The 14,888-nt window shown below is 40.8% G+C and overlaps 2 protein-coding genes across 2 annotated transcripts in view; one reads left to right on the top strand and one right to left on the bottom strand.

Annotated features, from left to right (window-relative positions):
- The window catches only part of exosc9 (exosome component 9), a 360,435-nt gene that overhangs the window by 285,170 nt on the left and 60,377 nt on the right, over window positions 1-14,888 (bottom strand). The gene's annotated exons all lie outside the window — the stretch shown is intronic.
- On the top strand, window positions 2,545-7,193 carry LOC139199097 (high-affinity choline transporter 1-like). The gene is made up of 8 exons (XM_070828111.1): window positions 2,545-2,728; window positions 3,655-3,768; window positions 4,000-4,155; window positions 4,254-4,402; window positions 4,547-4,690; window positions 5,907-6,060; window positions 6,284-6,501; window positions 6,633-7,193. Exons 1-8 carry the CDS (start codon window positions 2,545-2,547, stop codon window positions 7,191-7,193), a joined length of 1,680 nt encoding a protein of 559 aa, XP_070684212.1.

The raw sequence follows: 14,888 nt of genomic DNA, 5'->3' as shown, positions 1-14,888 counted from the left end.
CCATTAGTTAGCTAGCTAGCTAGCTATGGTGTTAATACTTGAATGTTTCAAGCAGTGTGCTAACCTCTCGTCATTACTCTGTGTGTTAGGTCAATGTTGCTCATGTCAGCAGCTCAGGTAAATAAACGTGGAGCACAGCTGTTTCCTGCGTCGTGAACAGTAAAGCTAAGTTTTATTCTGAAGAAGTCCGCTAACGTTAGCTGAGGCCTTAAACTTGTGGCCTTCTGATAAACGGGCGGTTAAATAATGCAGTGATGTCAGTCAAACAGGAGAGCTAGCTAGTAGCTAACATGCTAGCAGTGGTGTTAGTACAGTTTGGAGGCACCAAGTCTACACTTGAAGTCCACATCTACATCTCAGGCAATTATTGTGCTTTTTACTTCCCTACATTTATTTGATAACGGAAGTGACTTTGCAGATCTACATTGTTAATACCAACTCTAAAGAATACTAAAGTGAAGGTGTGCTTTAGCTGTACTGATGGTGCTGTTTGCATTGTGGTGCTTTAGCTACACCCAGCATGTGGAGTTGTAATTAACAGTTAGATTGTATGTGATTTGTGTGTGTGTGATGGATTTGATGTTAGGTGAACAAAAATCCTCCCATTGAAGAAGCTCGAAACAGAGAGGTTTCTGCTTAAAGATTACTCCACTGAGCTCACTTGCTCCCCAGATTCATATTTGTATAAGCTGCAGCATTTTTTATTTTTATTAATCAACATTATAGTAATCAGCAGTTTTTATTAACTGATCCTTTATACACTCATCCATAAAATCCTCACATGGTGCCTCCACAAATGCTTTCATAAAGTCATCCATGCTTCAGATTACCACCACACGAGACAACAAGAGAAAGTAAGGCGCTGAGGCCCAATCGTGTGCACCAAGGCCCAAACAGCCACAACAAAAGGTTCCCTTCCATCTAACTGCCTAATCACCAGAACTAGCCAGAAAACTGGCAACCCCCCCTAACCACCGTTACCTCACACTACCAGTCACCCCCCCAGCGAAACCCAAAGGGGAAACGCTGCTAAGCCTATCAAGGAAGCCTCCTCTATAAGTAGCATGCACACATGGCTCAACACTTACCTCTTCAGGCCTCTGTGATCCAAACCATCACAACACAGACCATACGGTCTCCTCAGCCCAAAAACAACAAGCAAACCAGCATTGAAATACACAAAACACCCCAAAATACTCCTCCAAGAGCACAAACAATTTACCTTATAAGGCTAACCAACAGCTGAGACCAAAGGACACACACACAGTATCACTATATACTTGTCTACAGCCCACAAAAACTGCAACAGCCCATACTGCTGTGCTAACAAAGTGCTCAAGGTTTTTACCAAAACGTACTCAAAGAGACAGCTGGCTCCTAGGCCACAACAAAGGAGGGGGTGCACAAGAGGCTTTACTGTACATAAAGACCATTTATTACAAAAAAAAAAAAGAGAGCATGGGTGGCTGGGTGTAAAAAGAGAGAGCTCTGGTTCCACAGGCCGGCCTATATAACCTGGTACACTGGCCAGGTGTGCCAGGTTAGGTGATTGCCCGCCCCCAGCCAGGGACCTGCAAAAGAAAAGCAAGCGAGAGAGAGAGAGAGAGAGAGACGACCAAGGCTCTGTGGCCGTAACAAGTATATAAGGTAATTAAAATGAACTCCACCTTTACCAGCTGCAACTAACGTGTGCTTTAGCTGTACTGATGGTGCTGTTTGTATTGTGCTGCTTTAGCTACACCCAGCATGTGGAGTTGTAATTAACAGACAGATTGTATGTGATTTTTGTGTGTGTGATGGATTTGATGTTAGGTGAACATTTCCAAAAATCCTCCCACTGAAGAAGCTCGAAACAGAGAGGTTTCTGCTTAAAGATTACTCCACTGAGCTCACTTGCTCCCCAGATTCATATTTGTTTAAGCTGCAGCATTTTTTGCAGCAAGCATTCAGAAACACTCTAGGTCCGTGTCCTTTTGTCTCAAACCTATTACTATTAAGTTGACCACATATGCATATGTTTTCCTAAAGATTCAGCAGAGCTTAGTAAAGGACAGAAAGGCAATGCAGCCAAGCCGTCTTTAAAACATATAGTATTGTTAAAAGTAGACAGTGAGCTTTGTAGTCTAGTTATTGTAGTAAAAGGAAGAGTTTAGAGGTGTGTTTTGCATAAAGCTCACTGGTATGCTGACTATAACTGGCAGAAAACAAACTAAAAACAAATTTTAAGGCAAATCCACGTAGTGTAAAAGCAGCTGACAAGTGAGATGAAATAACTTTAGTAGTCAGATCAACATGAGCAAAACAAACAACTGTGAAGCTGCAAAGCTTATCTCTTCCCAGCCAAACTTGGCTGGTTAAGTTGAACTTTCAGCCAGCAATAGTTCAGCAGAGGTGGCAAACCTCCAGTGAACTCAGGAGTGCTTTCAATACACGGTTTTCAGGTTCTTTACTATATCTGTGACCTTTGTTCCCATGTACACCATCGGTGCATGTTATCCATTCAGCCCATTTGCCTGTCCGTGTGCTCCACAGTGGCTGACCACCATGGCTCTTAACATCCCTGGTGTGGTTGCAGTAGTGCTGTTCTACATCCTGATTCTGGGTACAGGGGTGTGGGCAGCCCGAAAGTCCAGGAATGTTGAAAGAAGGAGCCATGCAGACACGACTGAAATCGTGCTCCTTGGAGACAGGAGAATCAGCCTGCTGGTTGGGATTTTCACAATGACCGGTAAGACCGTACAGTAGGTGGTCCTGATCCAGACAGTCAGACAGCTGTGCTCCCATCTTTACAGAGATGTTTACAGACAACATTCTAGACCAAACTGTAGCACTCAAAGTGATGATGCTGGTGTGTATACACACACACACACATATACAGTATGTATGTATGTATGTGTATGTATATGCGTGTGTGTATCTAGATAATTATACACTGTTGCCCATAAAGTTGGAATAATTGTTCAATACCCCCAATTTAGTCAAAGCCTGAATCCACAGTTTGCAAAGGTTCATTGTGGTTTAAGTTTCACTGTGAAATGTTTGGAAGAGTTTGATCAATAAAGTTGAGAAGATATACACTTTATTTATCAAGGATAAATCACACTGTCACAATCATTTCATGAGAAGAGGTAAAAAACATTTGATTCCAACTTTATGGGCAACAGTGTATATATATTTTTGTTCATTTCATTTCGTTATTTAATTGTAAATGTTTTATTCTAAATGTGTTCGTACCAGGAACGGGCTACAGCAACAACAGCATTTCGTTGTGCAATCCGATGTTGTAAAGTGATGAATAAATGACCCAAAACCTTGATTCGTTAAACAAATAACCTGTTGCCATTCGTATTTGTACTGGTAGACTCTTGTTGCATGCAAAACACAATTTTAAAAAAACAAAGGCAATCTGCAAAACAGCAGACCACATTTTCATTTACAACTGTATTAAAATGCAGACGTGGTCACTGTGTGGATCATTGTCTTTCCCACTGGTATTCACAGAAAACATGGTCAGGAGGAGGACAGGAGACATAATCTGCCCTCTGCAGTGTTTGTGCTGCTATACAGTCATACTTACAACTGTGCACGTACTGCAAAAATACAGCATATTCTAATACAAGAGTGTGTACATCTGTGTGTGTCATTCTTCTGCAGCGACGTGGGTGGGAGGTGGTTTTATCCTGGGTGTGGCTGAGGCTGTGTACTCTCCTAAAATGGGCTTGATTTGGGCTCTTATGCCTCTACAATACTCAGTGTCCTTCATAATCGGTAAGATAAGTCATACTGTACACTACAGAGACAGTAGGCTGTGCTGATCTTGATGATGTCAGACATGTCAGACATTAATCATCTTATCAAACGTATATACATAAATATAAATGTCCAATACTTTAAATAGTCAGGAATTTGTTTCTGGGAGCTTGATGTACTGGATATCAGTAACCTACAGTTGACAGTGCCCACATAATATAATGGTTGCTCTCTCATCCGCTACACCAGGTGGTCTTTTCTTTGCCAAGCCAATGAGGGATAAGAAGTATATCACCATGATGGACCCATTCCAGATAAAGTATGGCAAAATACTGAGTGGAGCTCTAGTGCTGCCCTCTCTGCTAGTTGATGTGCTGTGGGTGTCCTGCACTTTGCTCGGCTTAGGTAAGCACACATGCCTACCAAGTGAAACCACTTTTTTTTTTAATTAGTGGACGCATTTAAGAAATTTAAATGTCTGTTTTTGTGGGTTTGTCTGATAGGAGCAACTATGAGCGTGATACTGGACTTGCCTTATTTCTATTCTGTTTGGATCTCATCAGCTGTGGCCATTATATACACTTTGTTAGGAGGCCTTTATTCAGTGGCCTACACTGACGTCATCCAGCTCTCTCTAGCTTTCCTCAGTTTGGTGAGTTAGTCAAAAAGTCAGTAGCAGTTTGCAGTATGGTAGATCATGTCTAGACATTCAAAACTCAAAGCTCATATTTTTGATTGTACATCTGACTTGCTCTGCTAAAGCCTTCAGTCTGATGATCTCAGTATTTATTTGCAGTGGTTGTGTATACCCTTCCTGCTGCTCAACCCCACATCTAGAGACATTACCCAGACTGCCTTCAACCACACCTTCCAAGAACCTTGGGTTGGCACTCTGGAGCAGGACAGCATCTGGAAGTGGATCGACGACTTCTTAATGCTTGTAAGCTTCAGTATCATACTTTTCTGCTTCTATCCATAAGATCAGTGAACACTGCTCCTCAAAATTGCTTGAGGGGTTTCAGAAAACATTTTAACCGTCTTGAAATTGCAAGTGGACTGCAACAGATTTTGCAGGACTAGCCGAAGAGAATCAGAGTTTGAGCCTGCAGGCAGCCAGAGAAAGCAAGAAGGTATTGGTCAAAGCTCAGCTGGTGAGGATTAAAGGGGAGGCAGGTGGTCAAAAAGGCAGATTTAAAGTATACTGCTTGAAAAATAAGGGAACCGTTATGAGGCCATAGACAGCTTCCTCAGTGTGAAACAGAGTTGCTTGCCACACCACCAGTTAGTATTACTTATAGACTGACAGGCTTTGAACAGAGTATATGCACCAGAAGATAAATCACAGTCACTGGCCAGACTTCTGTTTATCACTATGGTAAAGGCAGCCCTGAGTAACTGGAAATATGTCCACCTGAATGCAGACATGACATGATGAATTGTTTTACAATGTAGGATCAACTGGGTTGTTGTGATATGAGGTATGTGTTTTCTTTTTTAAGCACCATCCGCATCACTTGCTGTTGGAAATATCTAATTCTACAGGATTTAGCAGCCTTTCCCAACTGAGCTTCTCTCAATTTAATCCCCTTTAACTACATTTCAGTCAACCTCTCTTTCTCCTGTGCTGTCCATTTTTTCACCACACTGCTCGCCCATGCACGCTGTACAGACTGAACGTTGCGTGATCTACACGTGCATGCGACCAATCGCGTGTGATGACAGATGGATATCATATCATGAGGTTCAAAGCAGGGGAAGTGATGGGCCGATGTGTTGTTTCCTCTTTGACTAACCTGTTTTATTTAGTGCTTTAAACACTGGTTGGGCACTCCAGGCCAATCAGCTCGCTAGAATTCTTCTGGTGCTCCTGATGGCCAATCCACGTCTTGTCAGGAGTGCATTACATTAATAGTATATGGAGGTAAAGGGCAGCAGAGCGGTTAAATTGGTAAAGGTGTTACTTGTAACTATTGAGTAAGGTCTGTGGTCTTAATGTGGTCTCCCTTGGGGGCTCTGGTTTCACCCAGTTCAAAGATATGCAACTACAGCGAACTGGAGAGTCTGAATTGTCAGTTTGTCAGTCCTGTTAGAGTGAGAACTGAGAACAAAATGAATTACAGTGGGCAAATCTCTCCCTGTGCTGTGCTTCTTTCCAGGGTCTTGGTAGTGTGTCATTTCAGAGCTTCCACCAGAGGACGCTATCTGCCTCCTCGTCACTGACAGCCCAGTTGACCTGCTATGCTGCTGCCCTATTCATTGCCATACTGGGAATCCCTCCTGTCTTGATTGGGGCTGTCGCTGCCTCCACAGGTCAGAGTTAACTGGGGGATTAATACTGTTATGTGTGTACAAGTTTTCTAGTGCCCCCAAAGACCCAAAATCAATTAATGCAGCATTAAAATATGTAATAGCAAACTGTAAATATTAAATAATCCCCTTAAATATAATTACCGTGGTACAAATAGAGGGCAGGTTTCTGTGTGAGTTCTGTTAGGACATTTTACAGTATTTAACGGTTATTTCTTTTGGACAGACTGGAACCTGACTCTGTACGGCTCTCCATCTCCATATGACCGTGGTGAGTATAGCTTGGTCCTGCCCCTGACCCTGCAATACCTCACCCCATCTTACATCTCAATCATTGGAATCGGAGCGGTGGCCGCTGCTGTCATGTCATCCACAGACTCTGGCCTCTTGTCTGCAACGTCTGTTTTTTCTTCAAACATCTACAAGAAGGTTCTGCGCAAACAGGTAAGCAGAACCGAACAGCGACAAGGATAGGATGCTCTGTCATGTTTCCAAATTAAAGAAGCATGAAATGAAAAACAATCATGGAAAGCACAGGTATATGAATGAATAATGAAGCAACTCCATGTTCCTAGGCATCAGACTATGAAATGCGATGGGTGATTCGGGTCACAGTGGTGGTGGTGGGTCTGGTTGGGACGTCCATAACGTTCTTCACCAACAGCACCCTGCTCCTCTGGATTCTTGGAGCAGACATCTCCTACACCCTTATATTCCCCCATCTGGTCTCCGTGCTCTTCTTTAAAGTGACAAATGGTTACGGTGCCATGGTGGGTTACATCACAGGGCTGACTGTAAGGATTATGTTGGGAGAGAACTCTGTAGGTCTTCCTGTTATTCTTCATCTTCCCGGTTGCACATTGGAAGACGGTGTCTACATCCAAAAGTCCCCTATCAGAACCATCTCCATGCTCTGTACTTTGGTAACCGTCTTATTTTTTTCCTTCGTGGCTTTGTTCATGTTCAACCATGATCTGTTGCCTGAGAGATGGGACATTTTCCAAGTAAAAAGTAATGTCACTGTATCACCAGTGGATGCTGTCACACAGAATCTCAAAGACGAAGCTGGAAATGATGAGTGTGACGAGAAAAGACATGGAGTTGCCTTACAGCCGATGTTGCAGACTGGATCGTAACTGTTTGTCTTTCCAAATTATGATCTTGACAAGTGTCTATATGTACAGGTTATTACAAGTTAAAAAGTTTTAAATTGCTTTAAATTGCTAACTGCTAATAGTTGTTGATGATGTATTTTACACTTGTACTTTCTTTCTCTGTTGTAAATATTTGTTACACAAAAAGGTTATCTCAAAAAACAGTAGATTAAGTTAAGAAGTGACCTAAGCTGTACATAGGTGTGTAATTAAAACAGTATTCTAACATAGTAATCAACAGATTAGATACCCTCAGTGGCAAGAAGTTTCAGAGGTGGAATTTTCAATATGTGAGCCTATGATGAAACCAAACAGACCTGCGTGGGTACATATTGTATGAGTGGAGGTGTGTAAGGAAAAGTAATTTTAAGTAAAAAAAAAAACTAGTTTAACGTGGCTATCAAAATTAGCGCATCTGTAATGTGTTTTTTTTTAATAGCATGACCAACCATATTGATGCTACGTCATTCTGTCTTCACTAAAGGGCAAGCTATAAATATTTTTAAATAATAATAAATAATTTCAAAAAAATGAATCCGAGTTCAGTTGTGTTGCCAAAAACTGGTTGTTGAATTTATAATTGATGATGAGCACATTTATAATTGTTGTGAAAATGTTTTACATGTTGGCTTTGTCTCTCTCTGCAACGACGCAAGGGCACTGATATGCTAGAAAAGAAGCTGTGTGTATGTGAAAGTGTCATTCAACTACATCTAAAGGCAACAGTTGAAAAAAGATCATCTTTCAAGAGGGGATCAACACACATGTTAACAGTAACAAAGTTGAATACCCAAAGGTAAAGGTAGTAGACACGTACAGATCTTCAGGACAAAATTGACTTTTCTCAATTTCACCAATTTATTGTGGCCATGTCAACAAATATGCATTTCAACATTTCAACCTAGTGGCTTTCATCAGAGCATGCAGGAAGATGGTAGTCATTTCATTTCTATATTTGAATTGGTAGGGTCAAATGGTAACAGCCTAAGGTCCCATATATATTGTTTCTTGACAATATGACAATAACTAAAACAGGTGAATTGGTGAATCCCAACACGTCAAAGTGAGGTTAGAGGTTCTGTGCTATACTTTCACTTTCCATATTTTGAGACTTGTTCAGAGGAAGTATTTGAAGCTGCAATCATCATTAAATCCAGTAAGTGTCACTGTATTGAGTGTTGAAATACAGTAAATATCTCTCTGCAGACTTGATAGTGCTTAGCTATGGCACATTCCACGCTCACTGTATCGGTGGCTGTTATATGTTCTGAGATAAGTTGTTTGATTGCTCTCGTTGATTGTCCAGCACATGCTTGTCCACAGGCGCATGCAAGCATGCTGATTACTGATGCTGTTGCAATTCATGAATTGTTTAATAGGAAACCTCTTCCCAGTGTGTGGATGGGTGAAAAACTGACATCAGTGATAATGTTACAATGACTTTTTCCACATCTGAAGTTCCCTTTTGAGTGAAGCAAAGTTTGATGAGGTTTGGTAAGTTATTTAAGTAAGTATTTACAAGGCTGTCTCTGATTATTGGTGCTCACTGGACATAGGTGACCTTACACAGTGATAGTTCTGTGCTTGGGATGTGCCAGTATTTATAATGAGTTTGCAGAGTTTCTGGTGACAGTGATTGAATTCTGAGAACGTTGTTCCTTTTTCGGGTTTTTCAGATATGACTGTGGGTCTAGCCTACAATCATGCTTTAACATCTAAGCATTGCATTTTATATGGGTGATTATTTCCCTTGTGGACTCTTGATTTCATCTGCCTTGCCTTTGAATTTATCCAAATCTGAGTAATTTCTCCTTTGTCATGAGAATTGTCCCTTGGATATGTTTAGTGTCAAATGGCTTGGGTGGTAGCTGTTATGGTGGAGGAGGCCGTCATGCTCCATGGGCTTCCTCAAGATTGAAGTATGAATGCTTTTTCCCTGTTTAGGGTTGGTACAGTCCAGAAAGTTGATAGTGTTGAGGTTATATTGCATTATGAATTTTACAAAAGAGCTATTGAATTCACATATGTCTGAAACATTGTTGAGTTTTTCAATTGTAATTTTGCAAAATATCATGGCATCATTTAAACGCCTTTTTCACACTTTCATCTTTGTTCTGAATGGATTTGCATTTATATTGTAGAAATAATGTTGTGTTGTTTATGTTTATAGTCTCTCCTTTAAGGCAATGGTCCTGCACTCGGTTGTACATGCTAAAGGGGAGGGAAGCAGAAGGGAGAATGAAAAAAGAGCCCTAGAGAGAGAAGTTCAAACCCTGCTTACTTTCTTATCCTCGCACACCTGGAACATGACTGATTGACTTGATTGCTGGATTGTCCGTGTGGGAAAGTTCCAAAAGTTGTTTCAAAGGTTTCAGACACTATCAGATGATATGTCAAGCAACTTGTTTTAAGCATACTTGTATCAAACCAACCAACTCAATGCATCTTTAAAGGTATAAGTATTGTCCATATTGAACTGTTCCATCCAAATTACCAATTTAATCAGGATTGTTGATATGTTTCTTCCTTGGTCTCTGAGGGATCAATCACTGGTCATTTGTAAATGGTCATTTTGGTCAAGATTTCTTTAATGTGCTGATCAGAGGAAAGGGTAGGATCAAACAAAACACCAAGAGGCTTTGAAAACTTTAACTGTGAGAAATCACACAGTTGTCGAGAGTTACTGTTACTTGAATGAAGTGGTGTCTGTGGAGAGCATGGCCAATAACCAGCATCTTACTTCTGGCAGAACTTGGGAGCAGGAAATTACATCACATCTAATTTTTCACAGCAGACAAGCAGGCCTCTAATTTGATAATTTCAGAAATGATTACCAGCCTTTACAAGCACTGACATCAAAGTATCATCAGCATAGCAGTGGAATTTCATTCCACATCTGCATATAATTTGGACAATAAGTGGAATATATAAACTGAAATATATATTTTAAAAAAGCAAAAGGCCTAAAACAGATCCCTGAGGTACTCCATATTTCACATCAGAAAGTACTAATGTGGTTTTTGAGAACCAAGCTGTTCAAGCAAGCTTTCGGACAGGTGGGTTTTAAACCACACGGAGGCCAGGCCGGAGATGCCCAATTGGTTTTGGGGTAGAGTAGGAGTATATATATAGGAGTACCGGCTGTACTGACATACAGCAGGACAGACGAAGAAGATGGTAAATGGACTGTTATGTGTTGTATATGCATTTCCTGGTCTTTTTGACCACTCAAAGCACTGTAAGACTACATTTACCCATTCATGCAGACTGATAACAGGAGCTACCACACAAGGTGCCAACCTGCTCATCAGTCAGAAACTAATCATTCACACAGCTTTGGGTGCAATTTGAGGTAGGAAGCCAGGAATCACAGGAGCCACAGACACCCCTAAATGCTGAACAGGATTGTCCTCCACTAAGAGTAGGGCTCTGGTCTCCCCCATCATTGGAGACTGCAGAGTGAAGAATTGGACCAGCACCCCAAAGGAGGCCTGCCTTTCCCCTCAGCAGTCACTTCGACTTCACTAAGGAACCCTAGGGTGTTGAGGCAATAGCTAGCAAAATCCCAGAGGTTGCACAGAACCATCCAAGGTTTGATTAGATTGTGTTCAATATTGGAACAAATGACATGCAGAATCCACAGTAGGAACAACTCAAAGTGGTTGAAGGTCCTGGAGACACCGAAATACCACACATCTCACTTCCTTAGTGTACACACTTGGCCATCATTGGCAATTTTAACATGTTTTGGGAGCATAGACTACTTTACTTGAGGGATGGCCTCCACCCAAATAGAGCTAACTCTTGTATACCATCAGTAAACTGATCTTATTGTTTACAACACTCTTGTGCTCCACCCCCCCTAGACATTTACATCCAACCGCCCACTTGCGGTCAAGCAACTCACTCTCATCCCAGTCCCATACTATTTGATGTCCTGTGAGATCAGTTCTGTTTACTCAGTCACTGCATACAACATGCACTGGCCTGGTATTATAGTTCCCCTTTCTATTTCCCTTCATTCCATTCATTTATGTGTGAACTCTGCACTTCATAATCTTCAGAATGAGGACTGGGTTTCTGAGTTCCCTCCACAGTTTTCAATTATTCTAACACCTATTCTATTACTCTCATTCACTACCTCCTACCCCACTGTCTTTTTTGAGTTCAATCAAAAAATGACTTTTTAATAGAATTTGGTCACTTACCTCTCATCACTGCCACTAAGGAAGTTTCATTATCATTACTTAGACATCCACATTGACAACCAGAATGACAAACTGAGTCTGACTTCTGAGATCTGAGTTCCTCGATCCTATCCATTGGGCACTGTATGTACTCTCAATGTAATTATTACATATGGGTTTAATAATAATAATAATAATTTAACATTTTATTTAAAGGCACCTTTCTCTGCCCTCAAGGACACCGTACAATGAATGAGAAAAAGTAAAGGTAGAATAAAATATATACAAGATGTTAAAAAACAGGATACAATCAGACAGTGCAATTAAGATCAGATGGAATAGGCAATCTTAAACAGGTGGGTTTTGAGTCTGGATTTGAAATGTGGGAATTAGTCCATATTTCTGAGTTCAGCGGCTGAATGCTCTGCCCCCCATGGTGGTGAGGTGTGCAAAGGGGACAGACAAGTGAATAGAGGAGGAAGATCTGAGGGAGCGAGAGGGAGTGGGAACGCGGAGGAAGTCAGACAGATATGGAGGAGCGAGGTTGTGGATGGCCTTAAATGTTAACAGGAGGACTTTGAATTCAATACGGAACTTTACTGGGAGCCAGTGGGGTTCTACTGATGATACGGGCAGCTGAATTCTGAACCAGTTGGAGTTTATGGAGGGATTTGTGAGGGAGACCAAAGAGAAGAGAGTTGCAATAGTCCAGGCAGGAAGTGATGAGTCTGTGAACAAGGATGGCAGTGGTGTGGGGGGTGAGGGAAGGGCAAGGATGACACCCAGACTCTTAACCTGTGGGGAGGGGGAGACAGAGGAGTTATCGATAATAAGGGAAAAGCTGTCAGTTTTGGATAGTGTTGATTTGGTGTTTTTTATTTTGGTAATGCAATCAGTGAGGGAGGGGGTGGAAGAGGGTTCACTGGTGAGGTAGAGCTGGATGTCATCAGCATAGCAGTGGAAGTGAATGTTATATTTACAGAAGATATTGCCAAGGGGAAGGAGGTAAATGATGAAGAGGATGGGCCCCAGGGCTCTGCCCTGTCCTTGAGTGTAATCCAATAAATACTCTGACTATCAACATGCATGTTTCTGACCATGCCACTTTCCTTTTCAGTGCTCTTCTAGTGCCTGCAGTCTCTAACCTAAGATCTTCTCAACACTTCATAGGCCATTGAGAATTTCTACAAAGGACTAAATCAACTGCAACTGACTTTGAATTGAATCGATTGACTGTACTGGCTGTGATTTGGCCACAGGAGGTCATCACATTTAGCAATGCACAAACTCCCATACGTTCTTTTGTCTCCAGCCAACTTAATTACTGTAACTCATTATTTGTATTTGTCGAACTTCCCAAGAAAAATCAATCGCCCCCAACTTGAAAAAAATATCGCAGCCAGGGTTCTAACAAGAACTATTCTCACGTCATTGCACTGTTTAACTTTGGTCTTTAGAACTGATTTCTAAATTATATTGCTTGTCTTTAAATCATTAAGCAGCCTTACACCTTCTTACATTATTGATCTTCTCACCGCTTACACCCCTGCTCATACTCAGATCTGCAGACCAGCTGTTGCTATCGGTCCACAGGGAAAGGCTTGAGACAGTGGGTGGTAGGCCATTTGTCATAGAACTTTACAATACTCATTTTTAAATAGCTTTTAATTGGAGTTTTTCCTTTTTGTTTCATGCTTTAATGCATGTCTTAAGATTTTTATTCAATGTCATTTATCTGTTTCTATTTCTTGACTGCATTCCACTTTTTCCAATTTTAAATGCATTTTTTCTGTTTTTATGTCTGTCGAGCACTTTCTAAATAAAGAAAAGTTTATTATCTTTATTTTCATTATTGCTATACAGTAATGATGATAGAGCAGGTATTTACTCCCTGTGTACTATACAGACATTGATACTCTTCCTGGTGTTATGTAAGAATTTTTGTTTTCCCAACAAATCATGCCAGTGAGCTAAATTTGCTCCTACATTGGTGTAACGTAAGACTTGAAGGGCAGATCATCTTCAGCAGCTGGCCTTGTGCTACCGTTGGCTGTGTGATTTTTAGTAGAGCTGATTCATTCTGCAAAACAACCTAGCATGTAGATAATGACTATGTGTACCTGCAACAGTAATCATTTCAGGGATGCCCCACTGGCTTAGCAGAATAAGTTATGTTGTCTAAGACGCAGAGAGACGGACGTGTCTAGAGTTGACCTTTTGTCAGCGTGAGGTTGTCACCATATGCTTCTGACACAGATGGATGAGCTTGTATGGGGCCTAAAAAGGCCGCTGACTTAAGATATGGGTCAGTCTATTTCAGAACAGGAAGACTTCGTAGGCTTGCATCATATATTTAAACAAGAATCCCTGACACACATGTTTCTTTGTGATGAGACTGGTGTCGTGACGATCCCAACACCAACCATGTTACTCAAGCTGTGGCCCTGGGTTCAGATACAGAAATAGTTCTCAAGTGTTGGGGACTAACTCCCTTTCATGCATGAATTATGATAACCTCAGTCAGGATTTTTTACGAAGTGTTTTTATTCAAGGTTTGAACTTTATTTTTTTTCAACCCATATTTTATAAAGAAATATTTACATGTCCAGTAGTTGAAATATAGCCAGTGATGCATGATGTATTCAGTGGACGTGTGATTAATCAAAATTTCCTCCCAATATAAAATCAATATTTCGAAAATGTAGCAATTGCATGACTCCTTAGATGTTACTTGATGTCACCATATTTTTCTTACCTGCAAGGGTTTCTTTTTATAGAAGGTTTGAACAGAAAAAAATGAGCAACTTGTTGTTTCTGGCTGTCTGTCGACCATCTTGGTTTCACTTTTTTTCCACTGTAGTGGCTGATGTGCAACTATGCCATCAAAACTCATGCATATACAAGAAAATAGCTTTTGAAGAGCTGCAAACTGTAGTGACCTCTATGCATGAAAAGGTTAAAGAGATTAAATACAGCTGTTATACATTTGAGAAAAAGGTCAAAACGTGCTGTCCATTACAGAAGTCTTGTGCATATACAACCTTATGTCTAGTTAGTGCTATGTTAGATCCAAAGTCACTGTTTATCCTATAACCTTCCAGTCACAACTGACTATTTTTAATGCCTTACAAAACTCAATAAAATCCAACAAAATAAAATTTAGATAAAAGCGTTTTAAATAAAAGACATAATATTATATAGATTTCTGACATTGAAATGCTGAGTGCAGTTTGAAAAGACTGAAAATCGTCATTCACTATTTCATCCTGTTCACTGGCCTCCCACTCATTACTAATGTGGGGGTACAGGGAGATGTAATGTGATATAATAGTCTGTATGTTGTGTTTCAGTCTATTAGCGATGACAATGATGTGTCTTATTTCCTCTCCTGTTTAACAGAAGATTATTTCTTTCCCTCCCTCTTTGTTCATTACTTCAGGTCAACCCGGCCCTCGTGTTGTTTATCAGTTGCATAGCTCTCCCACTATCT

Source organism: Pempheris klunzingeri, chromosome 3 (assembly GCF_042242105.1).
Source record: "Pempheris klunzingeri isolate RE-2024b chromosome 3, fPemKlu1.hap1, whole genome shotgun sequence".
In the NCBI taxonomy this organism is placed as follows: Eukaryota; Metazoa; Chordata; class Actinopteri; order Acropomatiformes; family Pempheridae; genus Pempheris; species Pempheris klunzingeri.
The sequence above is the reverse complement of the archived record's forward strand: the minus strand, read 5'-3'. Positions and strand labels throughout refer to the sequence as shown.

Coding starts and splice junctions, on each gene's coding strand:
- LOC139199097 (XM_070828111.1), top strand. CDS start 2,545: ATGGCTCTTAACATCCCTGGTGTGGTTGCAGTAGTGCTGTTCTACATC. Junction 4,691..5,906: donor TCGACGACTTCTTAATGCTT/GTAAGCTTCAGT, acceptor GCTTCTTTCCAG/GGTCTTGGTAGTGTGTCATT. Junction 6,061..6,283: donor GGCTGTCGCTGCCTCCACAG/GTCAGAGTTAAC, acceptor TCTTTTGGACAG/ACTGGAACCTGACTCTGTAC.